The sequence below is a fragment of the Sminthopsis crassicaudata genome, chromosome 3 (genome assembly GCF_048593235.1).
Source record: "Sminthopsis crassicaudata isolate SCR6 chromosome 3, ASM4859323v1, whole genome shotgun sequence".
NCBI classification, from domain to species: Eukaryota; Metazoa; Chordata; class Mammalia; order Dasyuromorphia; family Dasyuridae; genus Sminthopsis; species Sminthopsis crassicaudata.
Genome location: NC_133619.1, coordinates 96,168,942 through 96,196,399, shown reverse-complemented (window position 1 = coordinate 96,196,399; position 27,458 = coordinate 96,168,942). Strand labels below are relative to the sequence as shown.

At 30.6% G+C, this 27,458-nt stretch overlaps 1 protein-coding gene and 1 long non-coding RNA gene across 5 annotated transcripts in view; one reads left to right on the top strand and one right to left on the bottom strand.

Annotated features, from left to right (window-relative positions):
* PCDH17 (protocadherin 17) overlaps positions 1 to 27,458 on the bottom strand; it is a 119,318-nt gene that overhangs the window by 11,760 nt on the left and 80,100 nt on the right. For 2 of the 4 annotated variants that reach the window (XM_074299209.1, XM_074299210.1), the window contains one exon: positions 12,755 to 12,838. The exons of the other annotated variants lie outside the window; for them this stretch is intronic. In XM_074299209.1, coding sequence (XP_074155310.1) covers positions 12,755 to 12,838 — 84 coding nt within the window. The remainder of the gene's footprint in view (positions 1 to 12,754; positions 12,839 to 27,458) is intronic. 4 annotated transcript variants of the gene reach the window in all.
* LOC141560658 (uncharacterized) overlaps positions 1 to 27,458 on the top strand; it is a 140,781-nt gene that overhangs the window by 58,626 nt on the left and 54,697 nt on the right. The gene's annotated exons all lie outside the window — the stretch shown is intronic.

Below are 27,458 nucleotides of genomic sequence, written 5' to 3'. Positions count from 1 at the left end.
TGGGAGCCCACGTATTTGTAAATCAGCAACCATGCATATGCTTCAAGCATAAGAACTTCACATATACATATGCTATCTGCCTCTGCAGAACAAAATTAATTGTCTTCTTATGAAGATATAAATCTCTGTCATGAAAATTTGAAAACAAAATAAAACAGGACATGAATGGGGACATTCTGCTTCTTGGTGGCTAAGGCAGTAAGTATCCAAATCGACAGGGAATTTTCTCCACTTCATGGCTGTCAACAAAATAGTTTTATTTCTGCTTTGTGAATAGCTTTAAATAGAAAGAGTGCTCTTTTCTTAGCATAGTCGGTGCTGTTTCTAGCAGGATCCGAAACTTGGTGCTGTTTCCAAGTAGAAAATTCTATAAATGGAAGTCCATTTTTTATTTGTTCTCATTTTTCTTTTTATTTCCAATTCCCTTTCTTTACCAATATAAGCTTTCATAACACCCAATAAGATTTTTGAGAAAGTAAGAAGTCAGTACCAATGTTCAATAGATAAATGCTATATGTAAGGTGCCCCATCTCAAGTGCTTCTCCTGATTGAAAAACCATGAAAAATCAAGGTCTCTGATGTTGGTGTTCAGGGGTAATAGTAGAATAAATTGCATGTTCTGTGAATCTGAGTTAGTATACAAGCACAGATAAAATGGAAAAGCTAAAAATTAGAGCTGGAAAGAAATTTCAATATGCCTTGAATATGTAAAAATCCACTTCTCTGAAAATATTATTATAATATGTCCTGGCAGACAGCTTCTTCAGGACAAAATAGGTGTTCCTCTTCTGGTGTTGATTATTAATCCATATATTCCACACTAATGATAAGGATAATTGATAACGATTTCCTGAAACATGATAATATAAATATATATCTATATTCATCCTTTTCATCTATGACTCTGATATTAGATTTATTTAACATACTAATCCTAATATTTTTCCTCTTCCTAACTAAAAAATAAATGGAAAATAAATCTCATTTTCAATACTTCCATCTGTTACCATTGTTTAAACAACTACATGTATAAAATATGCTTTGGTTCTCAGAAGAGAAAGGGTTATTAATATCAGAGTAAATTGTGCTCTGTGCTTCATGTATTCAGTCATTTTTTCCCATCCCCCATCACCCATGCATTCAATATTTAGCTGAGTAGATTTTTAAATTATTTTTAATAAGCTAGGTTTACCTCTAGGGTAAGTGAAAAAAAGAATGGGTGAGGGAAAATGTGACATAGGAGGAATTAATCACTTTATTTCAGCTGAATGATCTTTCATATATTGCATTGTATTACCCATGATTCTCAACTGTGCATGGGGACCAACAGCTGGTTAACTAATAAAGTAGGTGAATTACAGATGCAGCAGTTTGTTTATGACTCATTTCTGGAATATGTGGGCAAAATGGTAGCTACTGCAAGCAGTTCATCTCATATATCCCTCCAATAATGGCCTACTGTTATGTTACAGATAATTATTTTCATGAGTCCTGAGGTTCAATTCTTTTTCTTCTACTTCATTAGTAACCAAATATTGATCAATGTGCAAATTATTTACATAAGAAAAATTTAATAAATATCTATGGCTGTAAATGGAGGCTAAACTCTCAGAGTGTCATTTGACTTAATCATCAATTGTCTTCCATATATTCATCTCAGATATATGTAGGTAAAAATTTCTTAAAACATGGTCGAGTTGGAAAAGCATGGGCAGTTTTGAAATGACAATCCTGAGGAATGCACCTGCATTGTAAAATTTTCCTCTGATGTATTAGCATGACAGTATTCAGATGCTAGAATGTACTGGTCTATATCCTATTTGAGAGAATCCAGCAGCAGCTGGATGCTCCAAGCTGCTTCAAACATTTGCAACCATTGCTGAGCCCACCTGTATGCCTGCAGGAAACATTCATGAGCCTCTGTGACCCTTTGGACAAAGTACAGGGACTAAAATTCAGGCTATTTTGTGAGATTACATTAAAAAATGAGCAGCATATCTTTGAGGTAGGGGAAAATGAAGTAGTAATTGCATAGAGAAAATTAAAGATTAAAATAGAAGGAAAAATGATTATAAAACAGAATCAAAACCAGATATTGGCAACCCATAGCATTCATGTTCCTGGAAGTAAAAAGAATGCTGAAATAATTTTGTTATAATATTAAGATAGCATCTACTTACAACTTGGGCCTTACTGTACCTCTGTGCAAGGTAAGATTCAACCCAATGAAACCCATAATTGAAAAAAATAGCTTCATTCAGTGGGGAAAATGTCTGTCAATATAACACTTTCTTTAAAGTACCTTCCATGTTTATGTCAACCCAATGCTTTAGGTACCAGAGGGGCATGTGGAAAAAACAACTATTGAATGTTATCATTGTTCCCAAGTAGGTTAGATTCCCAAAGAAGATTCAAACATGAGATAATTTAAGAAAAATTACTCATTAAAGTATATAAAAATTACTATAGTATTAAAAAAAATTCAAGAGAGATCTGAAGGGTTGAGTAGCTGACCTAATTTGAGATGGATCTTTAAGGATGTAAAGAATTAGAAGTGCAAGAGGCAATAATGGAAGGCATTGAGGGCTAAAGAAAAACACCAAACTCAAGGGTAGAAAGAAAATCATAAATATATCATGTAGGTGGGACAATAAGGGAAGAAGCCTGATCAGAATAGAGGATTTGTGTTGGGTAGTAGTGACAAAAATCAGGCATAAATGGAATGTGAAACTAAAATATAAAATGTCTTTGAAAATCATGGAGAAGCTTCTCATAATGGTGCTTGTCTCTAATCCCTGCTACTGGATGAGCCTGGAACTGCTGAATTACTTGAATTTAGTATATCTGTGGTTGGTCTAAATTCTACCAGGTTGCCTAAGGAAATGTCAACCAACCTCAAAACCAGTAAAACAAAACAGATTGAAGCTTTCAATCTGATAACATTTGGATCAATCTTGAATGACTCTTTCTAGCATGGGTGACATAGGGAGACTCAGTCTTAAAATAAATAAACAAACAAATAAATAAAGAAAAGCCAAATGAATATGTATATTTTAAAATATTTTTAAATATTTAAAAATTCTCACTAAGAAGAGAAATATTGAGTTAATTCAGAAAACCATGAAGTCAATATTTGATAAAAAAAATTATATTTGAGATTTGAAAGAGTAGACAGACTGGTGAAAATAATAGATTTGAAGGTGATTAGGATGAGGCCTTGGTAGTGGACTCAGAACAAGTTTATTACTCATATTAAATAAATTTTGAGAACAAGAAATGGAGTGGTGAATCTGAGAGAATTTTCTAAGGGAATAAAAATTGTTGATATAGATGGTAGGATATAAAGAAAAGGGAGGAAATGAATATAAATTAACGTGTCAAGCACAGAAAACTAAAAGAACAGTAATAAAACGTTAATTTTCTTTTGATTAGAATTTGTTTTGCCTAGTATAGATTAGATGTTTAATAAATGCTTGGTAACTTTCTAATTATTTCATGTTTGTATTTCTGGTTTCTCCAATAACTATTCTTCAGGACAAAGATAATATTAGTCTATTCTTTTTTATTTATCTTATTATTTTATAATATTTATATTTATTAATTATGGCATTATTTATGTAATACATGTTATAATAAATTTAAATTAATTTTAAAATTAAAAAAAATCAATTACATGCACAGAAGCAAAACTGAACATATCATCAAAAGGCTCTGAGGATAAAGAGTAGGACTAATATTGTATAGAAGTTGGAGCTGCAAATTTATGGTTGAAATTAAAAGGAAATAAAAAATCCTAAGCATTAATATCATTTTAAAGTAGAATAGGCTCTCTCAGGGAGGCAGCATATTTTTCCAGTGGAATTCTCCAAAGGCAGAATGACTTATTCAAGATAAAAACAGAGTTTTGTTTGTTTGTTTGTTTGTTTTTTTGCTCAAGTCAAGAAGCATTTATTAAGCATTTACTGCATAGTATTAAGTACTAGAGATGCAAAGAAAAGAAAAGCCCCTCTTCCCCCAAAAAAATCCCTGCTTTCTAGAAAATCAAAGTTCATCAATAATTGATTGAATCACATGTCACATGAAGTCCCTTTCAACTGTAATTCTTTATTTGAATCTGAGCACTCTCATTTAAAAATTATAGAACTATAGGCAAGTCATTTCACCTTTCTAACATTGGTTTCCTCACTTATGAAAAAAAGCATAATAGTAACAATGATATATCTGCCCTGTCTATATAGCCTATCAGTGTTGTTGTGAAATTCAAATAATGTTAACATGCAAACTATTACATTTGTTTTTGTCATTTATTATGATACAGAAAACTCCCTCAATTTCACTATATGATATCAAATCTGTTCCATTGCAAACTGGTCTTTATGCAAAAATATACTACATTCTTCTTCAGGACATCTCTTTCTTCAGTGATTGTTAGTCAGAAACCCCTGAAAGTCTCAGTAATTCTCTTTTTAAGTCTCTGAGCCTTCATCTCAGTAATTTACTACTAGAGCATTTCCACAGTACCTTTCAAAGGGTTAACACAGCTGCCAAAAGTGTCTGATTTACATTCAGAGAGGAACTGATGCTTTGGCACAGAGTTCACAAAGATGCTATTTGGCTTACAAGGCCAAATTTTAAATTCTAGCCATTGAATCACTGCAATGAAATTCAGGCATAAAAAGGATGTTAACTCTATTACTGTTTTTTCATCTTTAGAAGAGGAGAATTTCCCTTATGTTTTCAGTGTCTCTATTTGTGAGTTCTATCTCGGGTTGATGACATGAATCTTTGATGATATGGATGAACACATCTAAAATTCAAGTCATCTTTCTGGCAAAGCTCTAATCCTGTAAGGAAGGTCAATGAAAACATGCCTATTAAGCCTAACTTGTTGTAAGTAACAAGCGGGATATTCATATTAGGATTTTTTTCTCTGCTTTGCTATCTGATTTCTATGGGGACATGCATCTATATACCAGCACAAATCTTGTTCAGATTCTGTTACTAACACATGTTCTTTGTTCAATTGCTAGAGGTGGGTAAACAGAATCGGTATCATTGTTAACAGTCTCTACAGAGTTAATGCAGATGCAGCTAATCCTCTCCTGTTTATTATTCAGTAATCAGTACCCACCAATAGGATTTGGGATTCCCAGAAGTTATATTGATGTATTTTAAAATGAAGGGTTAAATTTTAATTTTTAATAGTATTTTTGCTGCAGTGGATATTGGCTCAATATATAAAAACCTAATTCTCCATAAATGTTTGAAATTTCTCATTGAACTCCTTTCAACTAAATGGACATGTATGCAAAGGAATGCAAGTATTATCATGCTCTAAAGCAATGTTTTACATTGCAAAGTTCAAACTGCCAAATTTTCTAAAGATAGTTATGGTTTAGCCAAGCTTTCTTGTGAGTTGTGAGGAGAATGGTAAGAAGGAATGGAGAGAAAGACATTTAGAATGATATTCCCCCAAAATTCATTCCAACATGATTGGTATGGGGGGGCAGAACTTAGTGATTGCAACAGACTCTCACCAAAAAAGGTGCTTTCATGAGAGGCAGATGATAAAACTCAGTTAAAAATAATTGCCAGCCACTGGGTTTTATCATCTGCTTCTCATGAAAGCAATGTTTTTGGGGAAGAATAAACAGAAATATTTACTTGGTATCTATAAAGACAAATCCATGAAACAGATACAGTGCAAATTAAATGTAAACATTGGTCTAGAATTCACCTTACATAAAGCACTCTTTCTATGTGTGTTCTTCCAACTCCTATCATTGGTACATGAAGTAGAAAGCACCTGTTGGAACTTATAACTTCTATCCAGTCTCTAGTCAGTTGCCATCTGTTACAAAAATTTAGTTGCCCTTTTCCCCAAGTCACTTTGCATTTATTTTATACAATGTATGACTTTTTTTCATATTCAAATGTCTCTCAATGTATTGTATTATTTCTGTTATGCCACACTCCCAGGAGAATGTAAGCTTCCTTTGTAAAAATTGTCTCATTTTTGTTTTCTTAGCCTTAAGACCTAGAGTTTTCATAGCACAGTATGTGAGGTAGAGACTTAGAATGAGAGAATGGACTCATTCCAAAGACAGAAAGATCTGTATTCATGCCCCACCTTTGATACTTGAAAGTTCTGTGATCCTAAGTTAACAATCTCTCAGTGCTCCTAGTATTGGAGCTGAACATTGCAGAGAATCTATTCACCTATACTGGTAGAGGGAATTTGCTTATCTGGGAGATCTCTAAATCAATGAAGTCACAGATTCTCCAACAACTAGCAGTGTTTTATACATTAGGTGTTTAATAAATGGGAATAAGCACTTATTAAACATATACTCTGTGCCATGCCCTTTGCTAAATACTTGTTAAATTGAAAAGAATAAAATAAAAGATGTTTAATTAAAAAAAAAACAGATACCAAAGTTGATTGCTGAAAGCTAATACAAATTAGGGGTTTTTTTGTATTAAACAAAAACTGATATTAAACAAAACTGATAATATGTGAAGAGTAGAGAAAAACAGCACAAATATAAACATAAATAATTTAAGTCCATTTTTCATTTTAGACCAAAAACATGACTTATGTCAAAAGTTTTCACAGAAAGTTTTAAGCATTTTATTATTTAATATTTAACGATTCTACTTTCAAACTCTTTTCTATCTAATTGTAATTTTCAGGTCTATATTATGGTTGAAAAGTTAAATAATGAGTCAGTATTTCTATTCCTTTAATGCCCATATTAACAAATATTTAATTGTTAACCAATGCTACTAAATTAATCCAAAATCCCTTTCTTTCAAGGTTTCAAAACTTTCCACAATACATTCCCAATTATCTTTCCAATTTTTTTATTCATTCATTTCCACCATCAATCTTTTGCTTCAGTAAAACTTAGAATAATTACTGCTTCTGTACTTCTAGAGCTGGGCCTTTCTTCACAGTTTTCCTGAAATAAAATGTAATTATCTTCCATTAATTTTAACTTCTAGCTAGCCTTCAAGATTAAGTTGAAGTTCATATCTTGACTCCTTATGACTCCTTATTGGTATTGTTGTCTAAGCTACTTATCTGGCTTCACAATGATAGATGAATATACAAGTTTTAAATCTCTAACAAAACTGCTACTCATCTGTTAAGCTACATGTTTATATTTCCAACTAAGCTTTACTTAGGGCAATGATACCATATTATATTTGTCTTTACTTTCCATGGAATATAATCTTATTTATATTAGAAGTTCAATAAATAACCATTGATTAATTCATTAACTTAAAAAAAACGTTTTTAAACCATTTTGTCATCCTTAGAAAAAAATTTGATGCAGGGTCCCAGGAACAAAAGGAAATGAATTCTAATCCTAGACTAAATAAATACTGAATTATCCCCCCAATTTTTTAAAAACACTTCTCTAAAGCTTATTCTCCTTACTTTTAAGTTTTAAATGTGAAGATTTTTAAGCCTACTATGTGTGAAGTGCTGTTAAGATAACTATCTTTTCTCATATGGGACCAACAAAAGCCATTTATATGAAATATATTTAATTCTCTAAAAGAAAGATTTCCTTGAACATAATTGGTATTCTCTGTTTGACCTTTTCAAAGAGAACCTTTCCTGTTTGGGATAAAAATAATTATTAGTAAGTTTTTTTCTTTAGGGTGACCCTAAATCTACCTCTTTACAACTTCTACCCATTTCATCTAGAATCTCTCTCTAATAACAAATAGCTAGGAAACACAATGGATAGAGCTCTAGGTCTAGAGGCAGCAAGAGCTGAATTCAAATCCAAATTCAGACACTTTCTAGCTGTGTGACACTAGAAAAGTCACTTTTACCCTCTTTTATCTCAGTTCCCTCAATTGTAAAATTGAAATAATTGTAGCACTTACCTATTAGGGTTATAGTGATGACAAAATTAGTTAATACTTGTAAGGTATTTAGCATAGTGCTTGGTATATAGTAGATAGGACATAAATGTTCATTTCCTTCCCCTTAATAAAACTTCAAGATAATATAATGATTCCTGTCAAACTTGGTTTTTTTTTCATGAAAGTAATGTAAGTTTCTTTAATCAAATCTATATATGTATGTTATACAAGGTCTTCTTAGTTCCAGTTCTTTTCCTCTGAAAACTTTCTAAATGTAATCCTTCCTAAAATTTAGTTTCTAGAACTGAATATAAAATATTTCACACTAGGGCAGAGTCTGGCAAGACCATCCTCATCTTCTTGGTTTTATTACCATGTCTCTCAAAGCCATTTAATGTTGTATTAGCTTTTTCATGACCTTATTTTATTGCTGACTCATTTGAATATGCACCAAAACCACAGATTTTTTAAATTGCTACCTAATTATGTCCTCCATTATGTATTTGTGAAGATTCATTTCTAAAAGTGAATATGGGGCTTCACATTTATTCTGATTATCTTTATTAGTCTCAGTCATGTGGTTGTTTGGAAGCCTTATAACCAGTATGCCAGTTAAATCCAAGTTTGTCTAATCTAAAAAAAATTGATGAACATGACATCAATGTCTTAAATGTTGTTCTAAATGTTAAATGAAAGAGTGACAATAATAGAACCTTCGAATACTATACCAGATTTCTTTACAAATGTACTGAACCAAATAAGTATTCTTTGGATCTAGCTATTCAGCCAATGGTATGACCCATATCAATACATGCTGTCCACAAGAATACCATTAAAAATTGTGTTATACTATAGGTAACCTATAGCTTCAGCATTCCTTTCACCTAAATACCTACTAACCCCATCTCCAAAAGAAATGAAGTTAACTTGGTATGACCTATTTTCAGTAAAGCCATATTAACTTTTTGTCTTTACTATTTATCTTATTCACTTACTTCCTTTAATAATAATAAGAACTGATATTTTACAAGGAGTTATATGTAGTCTGAACCTGATTATCTTTTTAAAAAAAAAAAAGTACATTTATTCCTACTGATTCTCATTACAATTCTTTTTTTTCCACCCATGATCTTTCAAGGATCATGGATAGAGGCCCAGCAATCTCATCTGCCAATACTTTTAGTATCCTGGGATTTGTCCACCTGGGCCTAGTGATTGAATTCATCAAGGATAGCTAGGTTCTCTCTAAGCATCTCATTAATTATCTTGGCTTATAAATTCCTATCCAAATATCAGTCTCCTTGGCAGAGAAAATGGATGGAAAAAAGAGATGAATAGTTCTACTTCCATCTCATGTGCATTCTTTTCAGTCTGACTACCCTTACTAATAATTCTATCTCTGCTAGGATCCTTCTCTTTTTCCTGATATATCATTTTTGTTAGTCTGAGCTGATTCTCAGACTTATTCCTTTTGATATTGCAAGACCATGCTATATTTTGCCTTTCTTATCTATTTTCACCATTGTCTCTAGCTTCTGTGCATTAAGAAAAAAATCAGGATAGTTTCATTACATTGTAGCACATTCACGCCAGTCATTTTAGACAATTCTAAGCCCTTTCCTCTCTCATTTTAATCATTTCAGTTTGTTGTAATTTCCATAGATTTTATTTTATGGCTATGGTACTGATGTAATTATCACTTCAGATAAACAGGACTGAATAGCCAAAATTTAATGTTGTTTGAGAGGGAGGAATGAGACCTAAATCCCTGGATTCTTGGGGGGGAAAGGCTTAACTAGAAACTAGACTATAGAAACTATAAATTCTAGAAACTACAACAAAAAAAGAGATACTTGACAATTATATACTGGAACAATAGGGCTGAGATTCTGTACATACATGCTTAGGGAAACTGCATAATATTTTAATCTTCAGAAAAATACCAGAGGTTTAATGACTGTATTCTGAGATTTCTTTATTCATGCCATAATTATACATGGAAGCTAAATATATATGGCAATCTCTATGTATTTCTAATTGGGATAATGAGGTCTCTGCCCTGAGGAGCTAGCTATATCAGAATCATTTTTCCAAGAATAAAAAATCCTTAAAAAATTAAGCTGATCTAAAATTTCTTATGACAAGTTAATTTGTCATCATCCCATATTTCAAGTTATTTAGTTAACATTAGTCATAACTATTGAAATCCATTATTTAGTTTATATATATAAATCTTAAAGTAATCTTGAATTAAGAGATATCTGATAAAATATTTGGTGGGTTATTATATGAATTAATGAGTTCTTAATATATCTCCACCCTAAAAAAAATTGTCCAACAAAATGCTATTATATGAATCAAGATGTTTTGATTGCTGCAAATGTGGTCCAGAAAAAAAAAATTATCAAGTTAATAATTGGTCTGGGTGGGACATAAACTTATAGTTAATTCTCAAATTATATATATTACTATACAAAATGCTGTATGATAATATAAAAGATGTATTATAGAAATAAGCATCTAAATAAATATGTAGCATCTCCTCCAACTTATGGATATATTTAGCATGCAGGTTTATTTATGTCTCATAAAGTAATTCAAGTGCTACTTTGAAAAAAAAGAAAAGAAAAAAGATCTTATGTACTGGGGATAAAACACTGATGAATTAACCAATGAGAAAACAAGGGAATTCTGAAAGACAGAGAGCTTTAGGGTAACTTTCATTTATATCCAAAGTGATTTTTAAATTTTATAATCCTGATATATAAATAATTTAAATGTATATTTTACAATTAAGCAAGGCATAAAACTGCCCTGCTTAAGGTTAATAACTTCTTAAAAACATTTACTGGTTGCAATAAAAGCCCAAACCATCTTTCAACACATTGGTTTTCCCTGTGCTCAAACACAATTCCATGCTTGCTTAGCTTATCACATAACAGCCTCACTTAAGAGCAGTTGTGAGTATATGTGTGTGAAAAAATTGTCTAAACTGATAAAACTTATAGAACATAAGAACTAACAAAAATTCAAACTAGAAAAGCATTAATTACTTTTTAAACAAGACAATAAATGTGTTGTCCATTCACGTGACTTTTTTTCTTTTTTTCAATCTTACAAGTTCTCTTATCTCCAAATATTTAAATGATTTTTGAATTTCAAACATTTATACTTAGGATTATCATAACATATATTTTGAAACATATTTTAAAATATTAAGCCTCTCTCTCCTAAATCATTTTTTAAAAACAAGCATATGCAATGATTACTTCTTCCTTCAAAGTTAATGTTTACCAGATTAGAATGCTTAAAATGATTTTAAGTAATGCTCATGTGGGGAAGTTATTTCATTTCCATTTATAGTTTATCAAATTTTGGCTGACACACATTAGCTTTGTAACTCCGTGCAATTCATTTGAACTCTTAGTGATCTAGACAATTCTCTAAAATCTCAGTTTCATAAAAAATGCCAATTTACATTGGCAGAGGATGGTTGCCTCACTCTGGAGTTGCTGATACCAAAACAAGGATTTTTAGAGTTCTGGATTTGTATGCAGGGATTTCAAGTATTGCAACAACTACTAAAATGATGTCATCCTTTTCTTCAACACAAAATAATATTTTTTTTTCAGAATACATCAAATAACCCAGAAAGCAAACTTACTTCCCATGTGTCTTCCAGTGTGAGAAAACCTTGTTTTTTCTATATCATAGAAGCATAGATAATGAAAATAAAAAGAATATTTAACATTTCATTATATTTTCCTACCATAATTCACAAAATCAATAACCTAGTAGTGACAAAGAGTTAAAGCAGTTTCCAAAGTTGCTTGATTTATTCAATTATTGGATTCAAATAATGACCTATTAAAAACTCAAAAGTTTTCTATGATTTTTGCAGCAATAATTTTCTTTATTCCAATAAGTAGTTTATTTCTGCTTCTGACTTCAAAAATTTTTGTGTAATTTAAAATGGGATGGGAATAATTTCATCCGGGATTGCAATCTATTTCTTTGGAGGACAAATGCAAATTGATAACATCTCCATTCAGAAATTGGGAGCAAGTGTAGACAATATATTCACCAAACTACCATTTTAATAAAAGTTATAAGATACAGAATGTCATATGGTGCAAAAGATGATTAGCTCTACAAAACAGAAAAAGGTGAACTTTAAGATGAACTATGTCACGTTGACGTTCAACTTCTAAATCATGGATTCTATTCTACATCTAACTTAAAACATAAAGGAAAGGGATGGACAATGGCTTCCCTGCCAAGTTTAGCTATTTTTCCCTTAGGGAAAAAAAAAAAAAAAAAGTTTTGTTTTTTTTTAAACTGGTTTCATCAATTTCTTAATACATGTAAAACAAAACAAAACAAAACAAAATACTATAAGATTATTAGTAGAGTGGGTTTGCAGATGTAACTATGGTAACTTTAGAATTACTCATATTCTCTGATAATTCATTAACTGGAAAGATTAGAATAAATACATTTAGATAAAATTGTATACAAGAGTTTACATATCATTATTTTTTTCTCCAGCCACCCAACCTCTACTTTGAAGACGACACTTTGCCAAACACTAATGGTTCACAAAATAAATATAATAAACTGATTTAATTTTAGGATTATTCAGCTGAAAATTCCAGTAACTTGATCTGGAAAATAATGCACATTTTGAACTTATTGTTCTTTATTTTTTTCCCAAAATTATCATGTTATTTATAAGACCACAGAGAAATAATCATCTACCAGTCATGAATTTTAAATATATTTATATATACTCATGTATATATAAGTTTTATCATCTAAAATGTAACATTCTGTTTACAAGAGAAGATAGCTAGCAGATGAAGTATTTGCTCACCTGGCAGAAGCAGATCAACAGACTGAAGTCTACTTGTGATGGTGTGTAGGGTGAGGATAGCAAAGGAAAGCAAAGTCGGGAATGCTTGAAAAATAAAATATTTTTAGTTAACAAATAGAAAAAAAAATCAAGTTGGAGAAAAGGGTCCAGCCCAATTATAAGGTCTTCCTTTAACCTAGTCTCCATTTTAATATTACTATTTTTATTGATCCCAAAAGATATGGTACTATATTCTCATAGAATCATGAGACATATCCTTACTATCTGAATGATTCCTTTCTGGGATATTTCAATTCAAACTAAATGAAAATAATGCATCTGCTAACCCTACATATCACATTCAAATTCATGTTCTGTAGTTTTGTTGTAGTTCTTGCTAAAGGCATTTAAGATAAGCAGCTCTAGATTTCAATATCACCAAGGATAAATTACTACTTTTAGAATGATAGTGAATTCATTTTGATTTTTCCTTAGTTTAAGAAATTATCTCCTCTTTTATTGAGTGCTGTGTGTGCATCAGCTTCATATACATGATAAGAGATAGCAATAGAATTCAATCCAGATATTCCTCTGAAATCTTAAAGTCTTTGAGAGATGAACGTCTTGCTCATGTTCACTAGTTATCTGTTAGGGTCAGGATTCTAACCAGGGTCAAGGCTACTTCTATAGCAACTATTCCATATTTACTCTCACTATAGTTTAGTGAATTTATTGAACATAAGCCACATAGCCAATATGCAACTTGTTTAATTAAGTCTCTGCACAAGTTGGATATCAGAACATGTTAAGTGTATTTTAGAGACTTTAGGAGAAAAAAAAAATGGATGTGAAAGGAAAAAAAAAAAAAAAGATTACTATCTAACATTCTTGCTCTGCCCTCTCAAAAAAAAGGTAGTCATAAACAAGTATTGTTTCCCTTTTAAAGTTTCATTAACTTATTTTCAATTTTTATTCGGCATCTGTTGTTCCCCCTCCCCTGAAATGTAATTATGTAAAATTCCATTATAAAACAGGTTGATTACTTAATAATAGGCAGCTTAAACATTTCTTCACACTGTTGCCCTGCAGATGTTTCTGTCATTTTTTTTTTCCTGGCTTCCTATTTAATTTCTGTCTGTTTCTCTCCTATTCTTAAAGTGTACTCCCACAACAGATGGAAACACCTGAAAATAAGTCTGGCTTGTGCACATGTTTATAAGACACCTATTATGATATTCAGAACAATGGAAAGGAGAAAAATACAGAATATTTGTCAAATTGAAGCAAAAGAATTAAACTGTGAGTCACATTGTTGCCACATTTAGATAAATATTCTCAAGTGATGCTGCAGCTCTTGCTAAAAGTACTTAAGGTAAGAGAGACCTTAGTCTTCAGTATTTAGACTCACTCTTTCAAGCAGACTCTCTTTGGTTTTGCTACCTTTAGAATAATATCCTTCTATACTCACATTTTTTTTATTAAATACTTCTCATTTTGGAACATTTCATTTGTTTATGAATTTCATTAAATGCAATTTTACATTCAGTTTACAAAATATAGGGCTGAAATTTGAATCACAAGATGTGAATTTAAAATCCATTTTTCCAATTTACTAGGTGTCTGATCTTACAGAAGTCACTTATACCTCTATGGGTCTTAGTTTTGTTTTTTTTTTTTAATTAAAAAAAAAATGAATTAGATAATGTCTAAGGTTTCTTCTAGGTCCGAAATCTAAGATTCTATGAAATGTAAAGGAGGGGAGCTGACAAATTGATCTTTAAGTTCCCTTCTACTACTATATCTGAGAGTATAGGTTTCAAACAGGCATAGAAGATCTCTAAATAATTCCTTTCCCACAATATAACTAGAAGCTTGTGATGCCTATTAGCCTTTCATCTCCTGGTACAGGGTAGTCTCATTCCAATAAAAACAATATAAATTATCATGTGACAAAACTTAAGCTCAAGAACCCCAGAAAGTCATAAAAGAAACTTAAAAAGGGCAAAAAGTCAAATTAGAAAGTTGATACTGAGAAAGAGATTTTAGATGAAATAGATAATACAAATCCAGTCTTCCTTTTCATGGATCTTAAATGAAGAAAGCCTGGTATGGTTTGATAAAAACATATGTTAGCAAAATAGATGTTGACTACAAAGCTTAATAAATACCTTGACAAGATCAGCCAGTGGAACACAAATTATTTTATGCACGATGGATTCAAATCATATTGAATAATTTAAAATGGAGTATTTGCTTCATAGGGTTATAAATTAATAGCTCTTCAAGTTTATGCTCTGAAGACCAATAGGGGTTCTCTTTTCATCCTGAAATAGGTTTGTTTTGTATAAAATAATATTTTAAATGTAATATGCAGAGTTTCAGTTTATGCAGTCTCTCACAATAAATTGTCAGGCAATTATACAAACTATAAATTTTAATATTTATATTTATTTCTAAAGTAAGCTTTGCTTATATCCTTACTACTTATTTTACAGTTGAAATAGATTACCATTATGGAAACAGAATATCATATGACTTTGATTTGGGCATGTATGTTCATGTATGTGTGAATACATGTGTATATATGTACATGTGTGTTGTAAATGCATTAACATATTGCATTAGTGTATATATGCATACATGCACACACTAAAGCATGTTTTACATGCATTTATATAAATGTTTTATAGCTAAAGATCAAAATGGGGTCAATGTCTAAATTTGGGGAAGGAGGAGGAAAGAATCATATATTTGTGCTCAGTTTAGCTCAGTCACAATGTCACCCATTTGGGACAGAAAATGGACATTTTCATCTGAGTGGAATCAAGTAGAAAATTATTAAAATCACATTTTGATTCAATCAGTAAAATCAGCTTTAAGAGTATCAAATTATTATAAAATTTAATTCTACTTGGATAAAAATTACTCAATATTTATTATATGCAAAACTATGTACTAGGTACCAAAACATATAAGGTTATGAATAAGAAATAGCCTTTTATTTCAAGGAGCATCTTATAGAAGGAAGCAACATTCACATGCCCACAAAATATAATATAAAAAGTGCAAGTGTTTAAGAGAGATATAAGCAATGTTATAAACATTTGAAAGAGGGGTAGAATCACTTTCTCCAAGGGATTGTTAAGGTAAGCTTGATGAAAGAGGCAGCATTTGAGTTGTACTTGGAAAGATCAGATTCCAATACAAAAATGTAAAGTGAAAATGTTTAAAGAATAGGGAATGATGTGAACAGTGGTATGATTATGTATAAGCAGTGAAGGACATAGGGAAGATATGATTTGGCCAAAGAATAAGAAATATAAAGGGAGGCAGTAAATGTTAGCAGTAAACATTCTCATTTACATATTGCAGGCATTACAAAAAATTATGAAATTTCAAACATAGAAGAGATATTTAGAATTTTTGCCCAATTGTCTTAGAGTTAAGCAATGTAATAAATAGCTCAAATAAGATCTTGTGCTTCATTATGGCTTTCAGTACATGAAAGTATTAATTTTCTATATATTCCTATGAAATACTTAAATTTATAATTTATTTAAAGCAATTCAATAGCTTTCACAATAGAAATATAAATAGATTCATTATATTTAAGAGTTTTTCTTTGCTTGAGTTATTAAGAATCATTATCAAAGGTAAAGCATGCTATACTAATAATATCTTATGTCATCAAATTATGATTTTTGTGTTTAAAAAAGTTGAACAAAAATTTAATTCTGTAACTTTTGTTTCTATCATTTAGCATATGTCCATTTGTCATGCCTCAAATTTATTATATTTTCTCCAAACAAAAAAACTCCAACATGAAAAAAGGGAAAGTTTAGTAAATTATAACTGGAAAATGGAATTAAATAGGTCCAGCTACACTTATATTTATGTGAATAGAATGTATGGCAAACCTTCCTTTCAAAACACAGAGTAAAATCTTAATAAAACTGATTGGTTTAAAATAAAAGTGTCAGTCCTAGTTCTCAATATTTGCTCCAAAAAAGCAGTACTGTATTTCAAAAGCTTAATGTCATCATACTGGAAATAATATTTATAAAAAGGAGCCAAGGGTTATGAAATGTTTTCTTTTCATAGAAGATTGGACAACCAAAAATGTTTTTTAAAATATATTTTCCCTCAATAAATTTATGAGGAAGTAGTTAACTTTGTTTATCATAAATGAAAGAGAACAAAATGTGGAGAAAATTTTTCTTTAAGACCATAACATTGTTTTGCCAAAGCAAACTGTGAAATTGAGTATGTGCATTATTAATATAGACATGTCTTTTGAAATGTAAATTTAACTTCTATGAAAAACAATATTATTGTGTTTTGGGTTCTTTAATATGTGATATAGCTTTTTTGAATTCTGTGTCTAAAAATATTTGAATATTCAATGCCCTGCTTTTCTAAGCAACCTTTTCCTATTTTGAGAAGAAAATAGCAGAAAGAGTAGAGTGGAAATGTCAAAGAACATTAAAAAGGATTTGAAACAACCTATACAGGAGGTTTATTTTGGACCAACCCAAGAAGACTGAAAGAAATCTACATTGTACAAGCTGCCACATGTCAGTACACAGGTAGTTATTGAGCACTCATGTGTGCCCAGAAAATGCGGAGCCTTGGAGTTGATCCAACCAGGTTATAAGTTGTAGCAAGGCTATTGAACCTAACGATGTGTAAAAAATGACAATGGTATCTTCAATACAAATGCATGAAACTATTGGATACAACTGTGATATTGTTTATGGCATGGTCTCTGCCCTATTATTGCAGTTTCTTTGAATGAGAAAGCAATGCATACTGTATGGTAGCATAGCAAATTACACCCTGCTCACTTAGCTTCAAATAACCTCTTCCAAGCCCTGTGCACATATCTTAGATTTCAAGGTTTCCTGGTGGGAATTCTATTCAGCTAAGCAGGCTCCTCTATAGAGAATTACACAGCTATTTAATTTAATTTTTCCTGACATTTAGCCCATTACTCATTATGTTGACCTGGAAAAAGATACTGAAATCGATTTTTTTTAATGATTCACATTATCAGAATTATGATCAAAGAGAAAAAGCCATGATCTGTATTAAATTTTCCACAAAATTTTCCTTTCATATTAGAGCACTTTGTTGAGCAGACTTTGTAATGCCTGCAAAAAACATCATGAAGGCATAATAAGCCATGTAATCATCATTATCTTTGACTATGGCTACAGGGAAGGGAAAAAAAGAATTTAAACCTTTTCATTTTAATGTCAAAACAAAATGGCACACTGACAGCTCCAGACTACGTTGTGATTAAATCACAGAGACTATTCAGGCTTAGGTATGAAATCAGAGGACAGGTATCCAAGAGTATAAAAATATCTATCCAGCTCGAGCATAATGATTGTCTGACAATTTCTATCTGGGTTTTCCCACCTTTAAACAGAAAAGGGAGAAGAAAGAAATGGCAAATCTTCTTCCTATATAATGTAGAAATGAAAGCCACCTTTTAGTACGGTGGAAGTCCAAAATTCTCATTTTCGAGATTTAAAAAAAAAAAAATTAAACTAAACTAAAGCCTAGTAAAGATGAAATGAATTTTCCCAAGCCAACAGTCAGGCTTCAAATCCATATCAGGCTGTGATACCATTATTCTTTAGTAGGGAGAATTTTCTTCATCCAAGCAGAAATAATAATTAAGAATATAAGTAGAATTTATATCACAACTACCACATAAAATACACTGTCCATGCCCTTCAAAAAATTTAATAGATGATACAATACCCATTCACAGTCTTACTATTTGTTCTCAAATTGGAAATGGGGTTAGGTTCTAAGGTTTGTTCGCAAATCTATTATTTGTGTATCAGACCACATTATCTAATAGAAATACTACTATGAAAATTGCGAGTTAGTTCTAAGGAATGATTTTGCAACCTAATTCTGTCATTTCTTATTAGCTATGTGATTTTGGTAAGTAAATCTTTTCTGAATATTGTTTTCCTCATCTGTGAATGGAAATAATAATATGGCTTACTACCCAGGGCTGTTATGAGGACAATGATTTTTAAATCTACATGTGAAAAGTGAAACATTTCCAAGTTGGTCCACAAAGGATTTTTTTAAGGATATGAACCTAATTAATTAATTAATTAATGTTCAAATTATATACCCAACACATAGAAAAGGGTTTAGTACATGGTAGGCTCAATAGATGCTTGTTGGTTGATTGACTGTTAAAATGTATCTAAACTACAGTATTAATAGTGACAGCCTGAGTTCTGCAGGAGGCAAATTTTAGATCTACACAAGCAAAATCTTCTAAAAATTAAAGTTGTTCAAAAGTGAAAAGAGCGACCTTCATAGCTGGTGTCTTGCAGCCTATGAGGTTTCTGTTTTGTTTACAACTGTTATGAGTTTAATTTCAAATAATATGAGTTTAATCATTATCTCCAGCAGATAATTCCTAGGTATGTATTCATATATGTACATATATGTATATATATATATATATGTGTGTGTGTGTAATGAAATCTGTCTCTTGACCTACATAAGAAATTGCCTATAAGACATTTTAAAGTGGATGTTCTTTACAACAAAATTTTATGTGGATGTTCTTTACAACAAAATTTTAAAGTGGATGTTCTTTACAACAAAAACAACTCATCATTTTCTCCCATAATGCTACTTCTCTTCTAAATTTCCCTGTTTCTATTGAGAGTACCATCACTCTTCCAGTAATCCTGATTTCAGCCCTGATATCATCTTAAATTTCTCATTCTCACCCATTCCACATAATAATTTAATCAATTTCCACCTCCACAACATTTCTTATATATTCCCCTAATTGCTTTATATATGACCATAGCACTATTTCAGAATTCATTATATTTTGATATTATTACAATGTCTTCCTAATTGTTCTTCCTGCCTCATGTTTCTTCCCTATTAATCTATTATCCATATAACTATCTCATATAGGAGGTGATTTCCTTAAAATATAGGTCTGGTTTTGTCATTTATCTATTCAATAAATTCCAGTGGCTCCCTGTCACTTCTTGGATTTAATGTCCAAGACCCTTCACAACTTGGTCCTACATTTCCTTTTCTGATGTTATTGTTTGTTGTTTTTTTTTTCTTTCCTTAATACACTCTGTGTTCTAGCCAAATAAACTTCTTCCTGTTCTTTACATATGACAGTCCATTTATGATCTCTGACTTAGCACTAGTTGTTCCCCTTGTGCTAGAATTCACTGCTCTTCATCTTTACCTTTTAAAATCCCTAGTTTTGACCTTCAAGAATCAAAACAAAGACCACTTTCTACATGAGGTCTTTCTTGACATAGTCTGTTACCCAGTGTATGTGTGTGTGTGTGTGTGTGTGTGTGTGTATATGTATATATATATATATATATATGTAAACATTCATAATGAGTTTGTAATTCACTAAAACCACATATATTTATCAAACAAATTATGGTCAGTAAGTCAGCTAGCATTTATTAAGCAAATATATGCTAGTTGCTGAGCCTCTCCCATGTAGGGATGATGCAGTTTATTTACAAATCCAAGTGTAATATTTAATTTTTAATCACAATTAAATCTACTTAATTTAGCCCAATATTTTAGTCTATAAAAATATTTTTGAATTCCAAATTCAGTGTCAGTTGTCTATTCTAGTTTTGTTCTACAAATCTGAAATACATATCATTTCTACCTTTAGAGGTTTTTTATTAAAAATTTTTTTTTTTTTAAATAGAGTTAAGGGTCATGGCACTCCAGTGTAGATCTTCTCAAAGTAGATAAGTAAGCATAAATGACTACTCTAAGGTCTACTTGTTCATTAAGTACATGGAACCATCTCTCCTAAAATGTAAAATATCTTCCCAGGGCTTTGCTAAAATCATAAGAGTGGGTTTAACATATCATGTGTATGTGTTTTATATATGCATATATGTAAATGTATATTTACAAATATATAATATACCATACAACAATAAAATAGCTTGCATGTATAAATAAAAACATTGTTCTATGTGTATATAACATAAAATGATACAAACATAATGTATGCATACACATATGCCAATACATATATAAAACAATATATGTATGTGAATATAACACACATATATAACTGTACATGTCTATGACATTCTACTGATCTAGAAACTTTATTAAATTTTCTTTTTTAATTGTTCCAATTATTTTAATTATTTGATATCCAATATTTGAAATACAATTGTGAATTTTGTAAAACAATTAATTTTCTAATTGTTCACTAAATATCCTCAATATTATTTGTAGAAATTTTTTAAGAAATTGCATGCAAATCTATTAGCCTATTATTTGAAGACTTCATTTTCCCATTTTCCCTCTCAAATTGAGATTATTTACCCTTATATAAGTCTGTGACATCTCCATCAGTGTCCTTTATGACCTTTCAAAAATCATTGAAAATAGTACTCTGATCTGTTGCATTGATATCTTAGAATAAAGCCCATCAGAATTGGATGTCTTAATTTCAACAAGGATAGCTAGGTACTCTCTTCCTATCTACTTTATATATACATATATATATATATATATATATTCTTCTTGGACATCAAGTACCTGACAGTCATGTTTATTTGACCTTTTTGAGGGAAAAAATTATTCTCCTTACTAGGAAAAAAAAGAAATAAGAACTTTGTGTGCTTTCTATCACTACAAGCCCCATTTGCCCTGCAAAATGGTTTTATTTTTTTATATTCTTTTTTATTCGTACATCATAAAAATAAAGCTTTTTCATCCTTAACTTTGCTGAAGAACTTCAGCTTATTCTGAACATTAGTAATTCTTGACATAATTCTTAAAGTAGTAAAGTATGAGTTTTTTAGTTTTCTGTTGTCTATCTTTGTTTTCTATCCTCCTCTGTCATTATTGTCCAAAGATAAAGTGTTGAAACCTACAAAAGAGAAACATCATGAAATATAATAGCTGTCTTCAAATATTTCTCAGGTAATAAAATATTGGAATCTACCTGATCAGTCATTTTAATCTCATTTCCTCATTTTGCAGATGAGGAAATTTAGGCATAGAAAGAGTAACTGACTTGACCAAAACTATACAAGGAGAATGAGGGAAGGATTAGAAGCTATGTTAATTTTTGATTCCTATGACAATGTTCCTTTCCCTATACCAACATTGGAGGAGTCTTAGGTAAAATAGGGATTATCTTTTTTGTGGGGAAAGAGGGTTAACTTGGCCCCAGAGGGCAGAATTGAGGTATGTGGGATATGAAGAAAGGATTTTGTAATGGGAGAAAGAATGATAATTCATGAAAGATTTCAGCTGAATTTAAAGGAAAAAATAATAATTTAAACTATATAGAATAGGTGGCCCCAGAAATTAATAGAGTCTCTTTTAATGGAGATTTCCAAAAAGAAATCTGATGAGGAATTCCAGAGTCGTTGCATGTTACACTACTAATCAGTTGATTCTACAAGTCAGGTGACCAATAAGGCCTAAATATTTGTCCACATTGTTGAATGTGATATATTATAAGGCCAATTCTATGCACACATCTGAATATGTATGTCCATGCTATAGTTCAAATACTTCATTTTATAGATAAGGAATATAAAGTCCAAAAAAAAAAGCCTAAATAATTTGCTAAAGGTCACATAGGCATTTACTTTGAAAAATCAAGAATATAATATATATGTCACTTGATCCACAGCAAAGGGATAAAAAGGTTGATTCTGCATGATACAATTTTTTCTTTCTATTCCTCTTTTGTCATTAAGATACAGGGACAAACTAAATTTCTATCGCTGTAATTAGTTTATGCTAGAAAAGATCAAATAAATATTTTAATATTTAAACTGATGAAATGCTTCAAATTTTCAGATTATTTATTAGATATATATAGATATATATTTATTAGATATATATAGATAGATACTAGCTTCTAATCCTAGAGAAAATAATTTAATTCCTGAAATGGGAAATCATAGCCGAGAAATTATGTTACAAATGTACAAAACATGGAGATCATATAGTCAAGATTTAAAACTGAAAGGATCTCTAAGATGATTTAGTCCAGTCCAGAGAATGGTATGAGTTGCCATTGTAAGCAGTAGACCGGCAATTCAAATCCAAGTCCTTTAACTCCAAAAATAATTTCTATCATATTTCCTGCTTGCCATGAATGAAAAATAACCAATGAAACAAAATAAATAATGAAGTATTCAGGTGATCAAGTAACAGCAATAACCAAAAATATGTGCTAAAGCTTAGTTGAGATAAAAAGGAGGATTTTTGAAAAATCAACCAAAAATTATTAAAGCTTTGGCATTAGAAAATAGTAAGTAGATCTGAATGATTAAAAGAAGGTAAAACTGAGAACTCAATCAGGAATAGAAATCTAAATGCTTCAAGAGACAATACAAATTAAAAATGCAAAACTAAAATGTGATGAAATGCAATGTATAAGTTTGATCAAGGGACTGCAGCAGAGTTCAAATGAGTACTAGGAAGAATGACAGACTGGTAATTAGGATTACAAAGATGGCTAAGCAAATAATTTCTGGAGAAGTCAAGAACTTGTTACAACCTTTCACCTTTTTATTTTTGGCAGGGAAAAAAAAGAGCAACATAGAAATGAAAATGATTTCTCACCAGAGTCACTCCAATATGCTAGTAACATTCATACAATACACCTGAGTATATATTAGACAATGCTTCTATTTCTATATATCAAAAAGAAAACTCATGTATTCCAACAATGTAGACTTCAAACTATTCAGCTATACCTCAGATAATAATTATCTGGGACACTAAAAGATCATGGCAAAAGCTAATCTAATAAGTCTTCTATTATCCTTTAATACTTTAACTCTGTGCTGTGAGCTAAATAGTTGTCAAAATTGAGCTCTGTTTACATCGAACTGGATAATGGTGAAATAAACAGAGATCACTGCTGAGCTCTAATTATAAAAACAAATTGTTCTCTCAGTAATTGAACTGAAAAGGTTAGCTGGTATTTTCTTCTGCCTTTGTGGGAGGTGTAAAAGACAGATGAAAGATCATGTAGCATTTCTTGTGAAGATATGTAGAATTGAGAAGATGTAATAGGAAGATGGTTGGGCTCTAGGCATAATACTCCAATGCCTCATTCAACAATAATCTATGCAGTAAGTGGCATAGCTATGTAATGTATCAAAATGACGTCAGCTGCATGTGTTTCATGAATATATAAAATAAATTCCTTATGAAATATATATATGCATCCATTTATATAAATACAGATATGACTATATATATGTGTATATATGAGTGTATATATGCCCACACATATGCATATGTAATGTGTATATGATTTTAGGTTATACATGTACAATGCCAATGTTATACATGTTATACATGCATGCCAATATACACCTGATTCGTAATAATTTTGCTAAATTATATTGGCATTATATTTATACAGCCTTGAAGTTGAAGGTTAACATCTATATATGTCATCCATACAAATTACAATAGTTATGTGGATCTGTGATATATAGTTTTGAAAAAAAAAACTAAGGAAACTTTAAAAATAAATCATGAAACAGTACATACAATAAGGTTTTTAAATTGGATTTGGGAATGTGACCCTAGATCTATTGCTTTATTAAATTAATGTTTGTTTATTTTCACTGGATGCAGAATCAGCATCAATTGATATGGTTAAGTATGAGAAAGACCAGTGAAAATATAGATTAGAAACAATTTTAAAATGCATACATTTACTTAAGTGATAAAAAAATCTCAGAATTTTGTAATAATTTAAAAGAAAGAAGGCAATATTTTATACTACTATTCCAAAGTTATTGATATACAATCCAAATTACATTAACAAATGTTCAGAAACAATCATACTTCAATATTGTGCCTGTTAATACACAAGGTAGAAGCTATCCAAAGTAAAAGATAGGTAAAACATGCACACACGTATAAATATATATACACATGTTCAAATAAGTAAATTTACATGTGCATATTTATGCATGGATAACTATGTGCATATCTATATGTATGCATTAGCTATGAAAGACAACATTGTAAAGTGCATTGCATACTGAACATAGAGTATTGAATACCTGTTTTCAAATCTCGCCTGAGTTACTAGCTATTTGACCATAAGAAAGCTAGTTAGTCCTTTTAAATATCAATTTGCTCATTTCTTAAATGAAATAATAAAATATATGATATTATGTGGTAGAAAGATATATGTTTGCGTGTATTAACAAAATACATATGCACACACACATACATAGATCAAAACTAAGGACTCTATACAAATAGTATTCATTACCATCATCATTATGATAATATCCTACCACAATCAGACTTAAATTTGTTTTATATAAATCATTATGTATTTGGGGGTTACAAGTGATACTAAATGTATTGCCATGAACCTGTTGCTTATTTGACATCATCACTGCAATTTTATCTCTCAGTTTTGTCTTCTAGAAATTAAACCTATTAAAGTGTATCTCAAAGAAGATGACTTAAAAAAATAAACAGAAGAGTACTATCAACCCTTCTGGGGGAAAAAAGGCCATCTTAGATTTCTAATACGGAGCACTCATGCAAGAAGGCTGCTAAATTGCTGTTCTGCAACACTGCTAATCTGCATAAAAACAATTTTATTTTATGAATAAATAAAAGCTACTTTGTATACCCATGAAGGACTAGAGTAAGAATAAATACCAGGCTAAAGAGCACACAGTTATCCATTTAATGAAAACAAATGCACACAGCTCTAGCCAGTGAAGAATGGGGTAACAGAAAACCTTACTAAGTTCTCTATTGGTGGAAAAGATTGTCTTTGTGAATGGTGGACAAAAAAATAAGCAATTAAACAATTTTAATTCAATAATTTCTTCAAATAAGCATCAGAAATCCTAAAAATTTTAAGGATCATTTATAACAAACCAAGTGGGCAATTAATGGCTTGTTGAAGATGTCAATCAACTGGGGATGTGGGTGGAATTTAAGTAGCGGAAAGTACTGCCAGTCTTCATGTTTGACTTCTTTCTTCTATTAAAAAGGGGGAAAAAATCCAGTATCATTTAATCTGTCTTATAGAAGGAAAAACTTTCTTCCATTGTGGGTTTCTATTTATAATTTTTTTGGAAACCACATTTTTAATACCCAAGACTTGAAGAAATTTATACCTTGAAAATGAGAACTACTGCCTTACTTTATCTGGGATAATTAATAAAAATCAAATCCAATCCCATTATTACAGCTTTGGAATATTTAATGTATTTCACTCAATATAGTGAGTTACAGTGAATTATTAGAACCTTTTCTGCTAAGAATGAAAAGATATCAATGCCTTTCATTCGAGATTATTCATATCTCCCAATGCTCCTAAACTTGTTTGTTTGTCAACAGTCCCAACCGGTTTCATCATTAGTAAAGAAATAATTTTGCAGCAATGTTTATGGTTTGTAAGAGAAATGTTATTCTTGAACCTCTCATATAAACTATTTAACATAGTTATCCTAATTAAAATATCAGGGATAAGAAGACATTCTTCTGAGTAAAATAATATCTATTTACCTTAGACTAGGGTATTTAAGTCTCTAAATATAAGCACTTCCTTTGAGACAAGGAAAAGACTGTTTTACATCATTTGCAGTTTGAGAAGAGATATGCATTTTTAAAAGGAAAGGGTATAGGCAATTTTTTCTTATTGCTTATCTATTTTAAAAAAATGAAGGGAATCATGTGGGAAGAAAATAAAAAATATGTCTTCTATATCATTCTTCTCCACTCCTGGAGTTATCTTGAATTTATTTTCAGTGAACTTATTTTTAGTAGAGCTCATATTCCAATATATTAATTCAATTTCCCCCAAAAAATTACTTTATTTATTCAAGATTATGCAGCTCATTAAATATGAAATAATAGCAAGATGGCAGTTTGTTTTAGAACCAAGTCTCTCAAAACACCATTAATAAAAATAGCCATGAAATAAATGATCATAAAAAGTTGAGAATAAACTCATCATCATTATTATATATGTATGAATAGTAATAACACTAAAAACAGCTGAAATTATTATTGAGAAAAATTACATATATATGATCTCATTTGAACTTCAAAAGAGTACTAGGGGCAAGTGATGAAACTCCTTTAAAGAGTGTTATATAATTCTAGAAGCATATATTAATTTCTGCCTCCATGTTTCTTAGACTATTTTGCCCATGTTTATATTACATGTTTCTTGTTCTCTATTCAAAATCAGAACTCTTGCATTCTTACAAAACCTAGGAACAGAGTAATGACTATTTTGACTGCTGTGCTAACTCTTAATATATGGAACAAATGGGAGAACATGTTCTTTGGGTTACACAATTAGTAATGATGACTGAAAACAAACTCGGCACATTTATTCACATTTTCTGGTTAAAGCTTTCTCAGAACATTAATAGCTTATCCCCGAAACTTTCTATTCTAATCTCTCAGGAAGGATCCAAGAAGACTTCCCCTTTTCACTTATTTCATATTTATATATTAGAGGATTTAATATCAAAATAAATCCAGACTTAGCCCTATGTGAGGCATTCTATACTATAGAAGAAATGCTCTTTTGTCTCTTATAATTCCTTATCCCCAATAACATTCAATTTTAATTTTCTTGGACAGCATAAAAAGGGGTCTTGCCAATTTGACTTTGATTCTGAAAAATATAAAATCA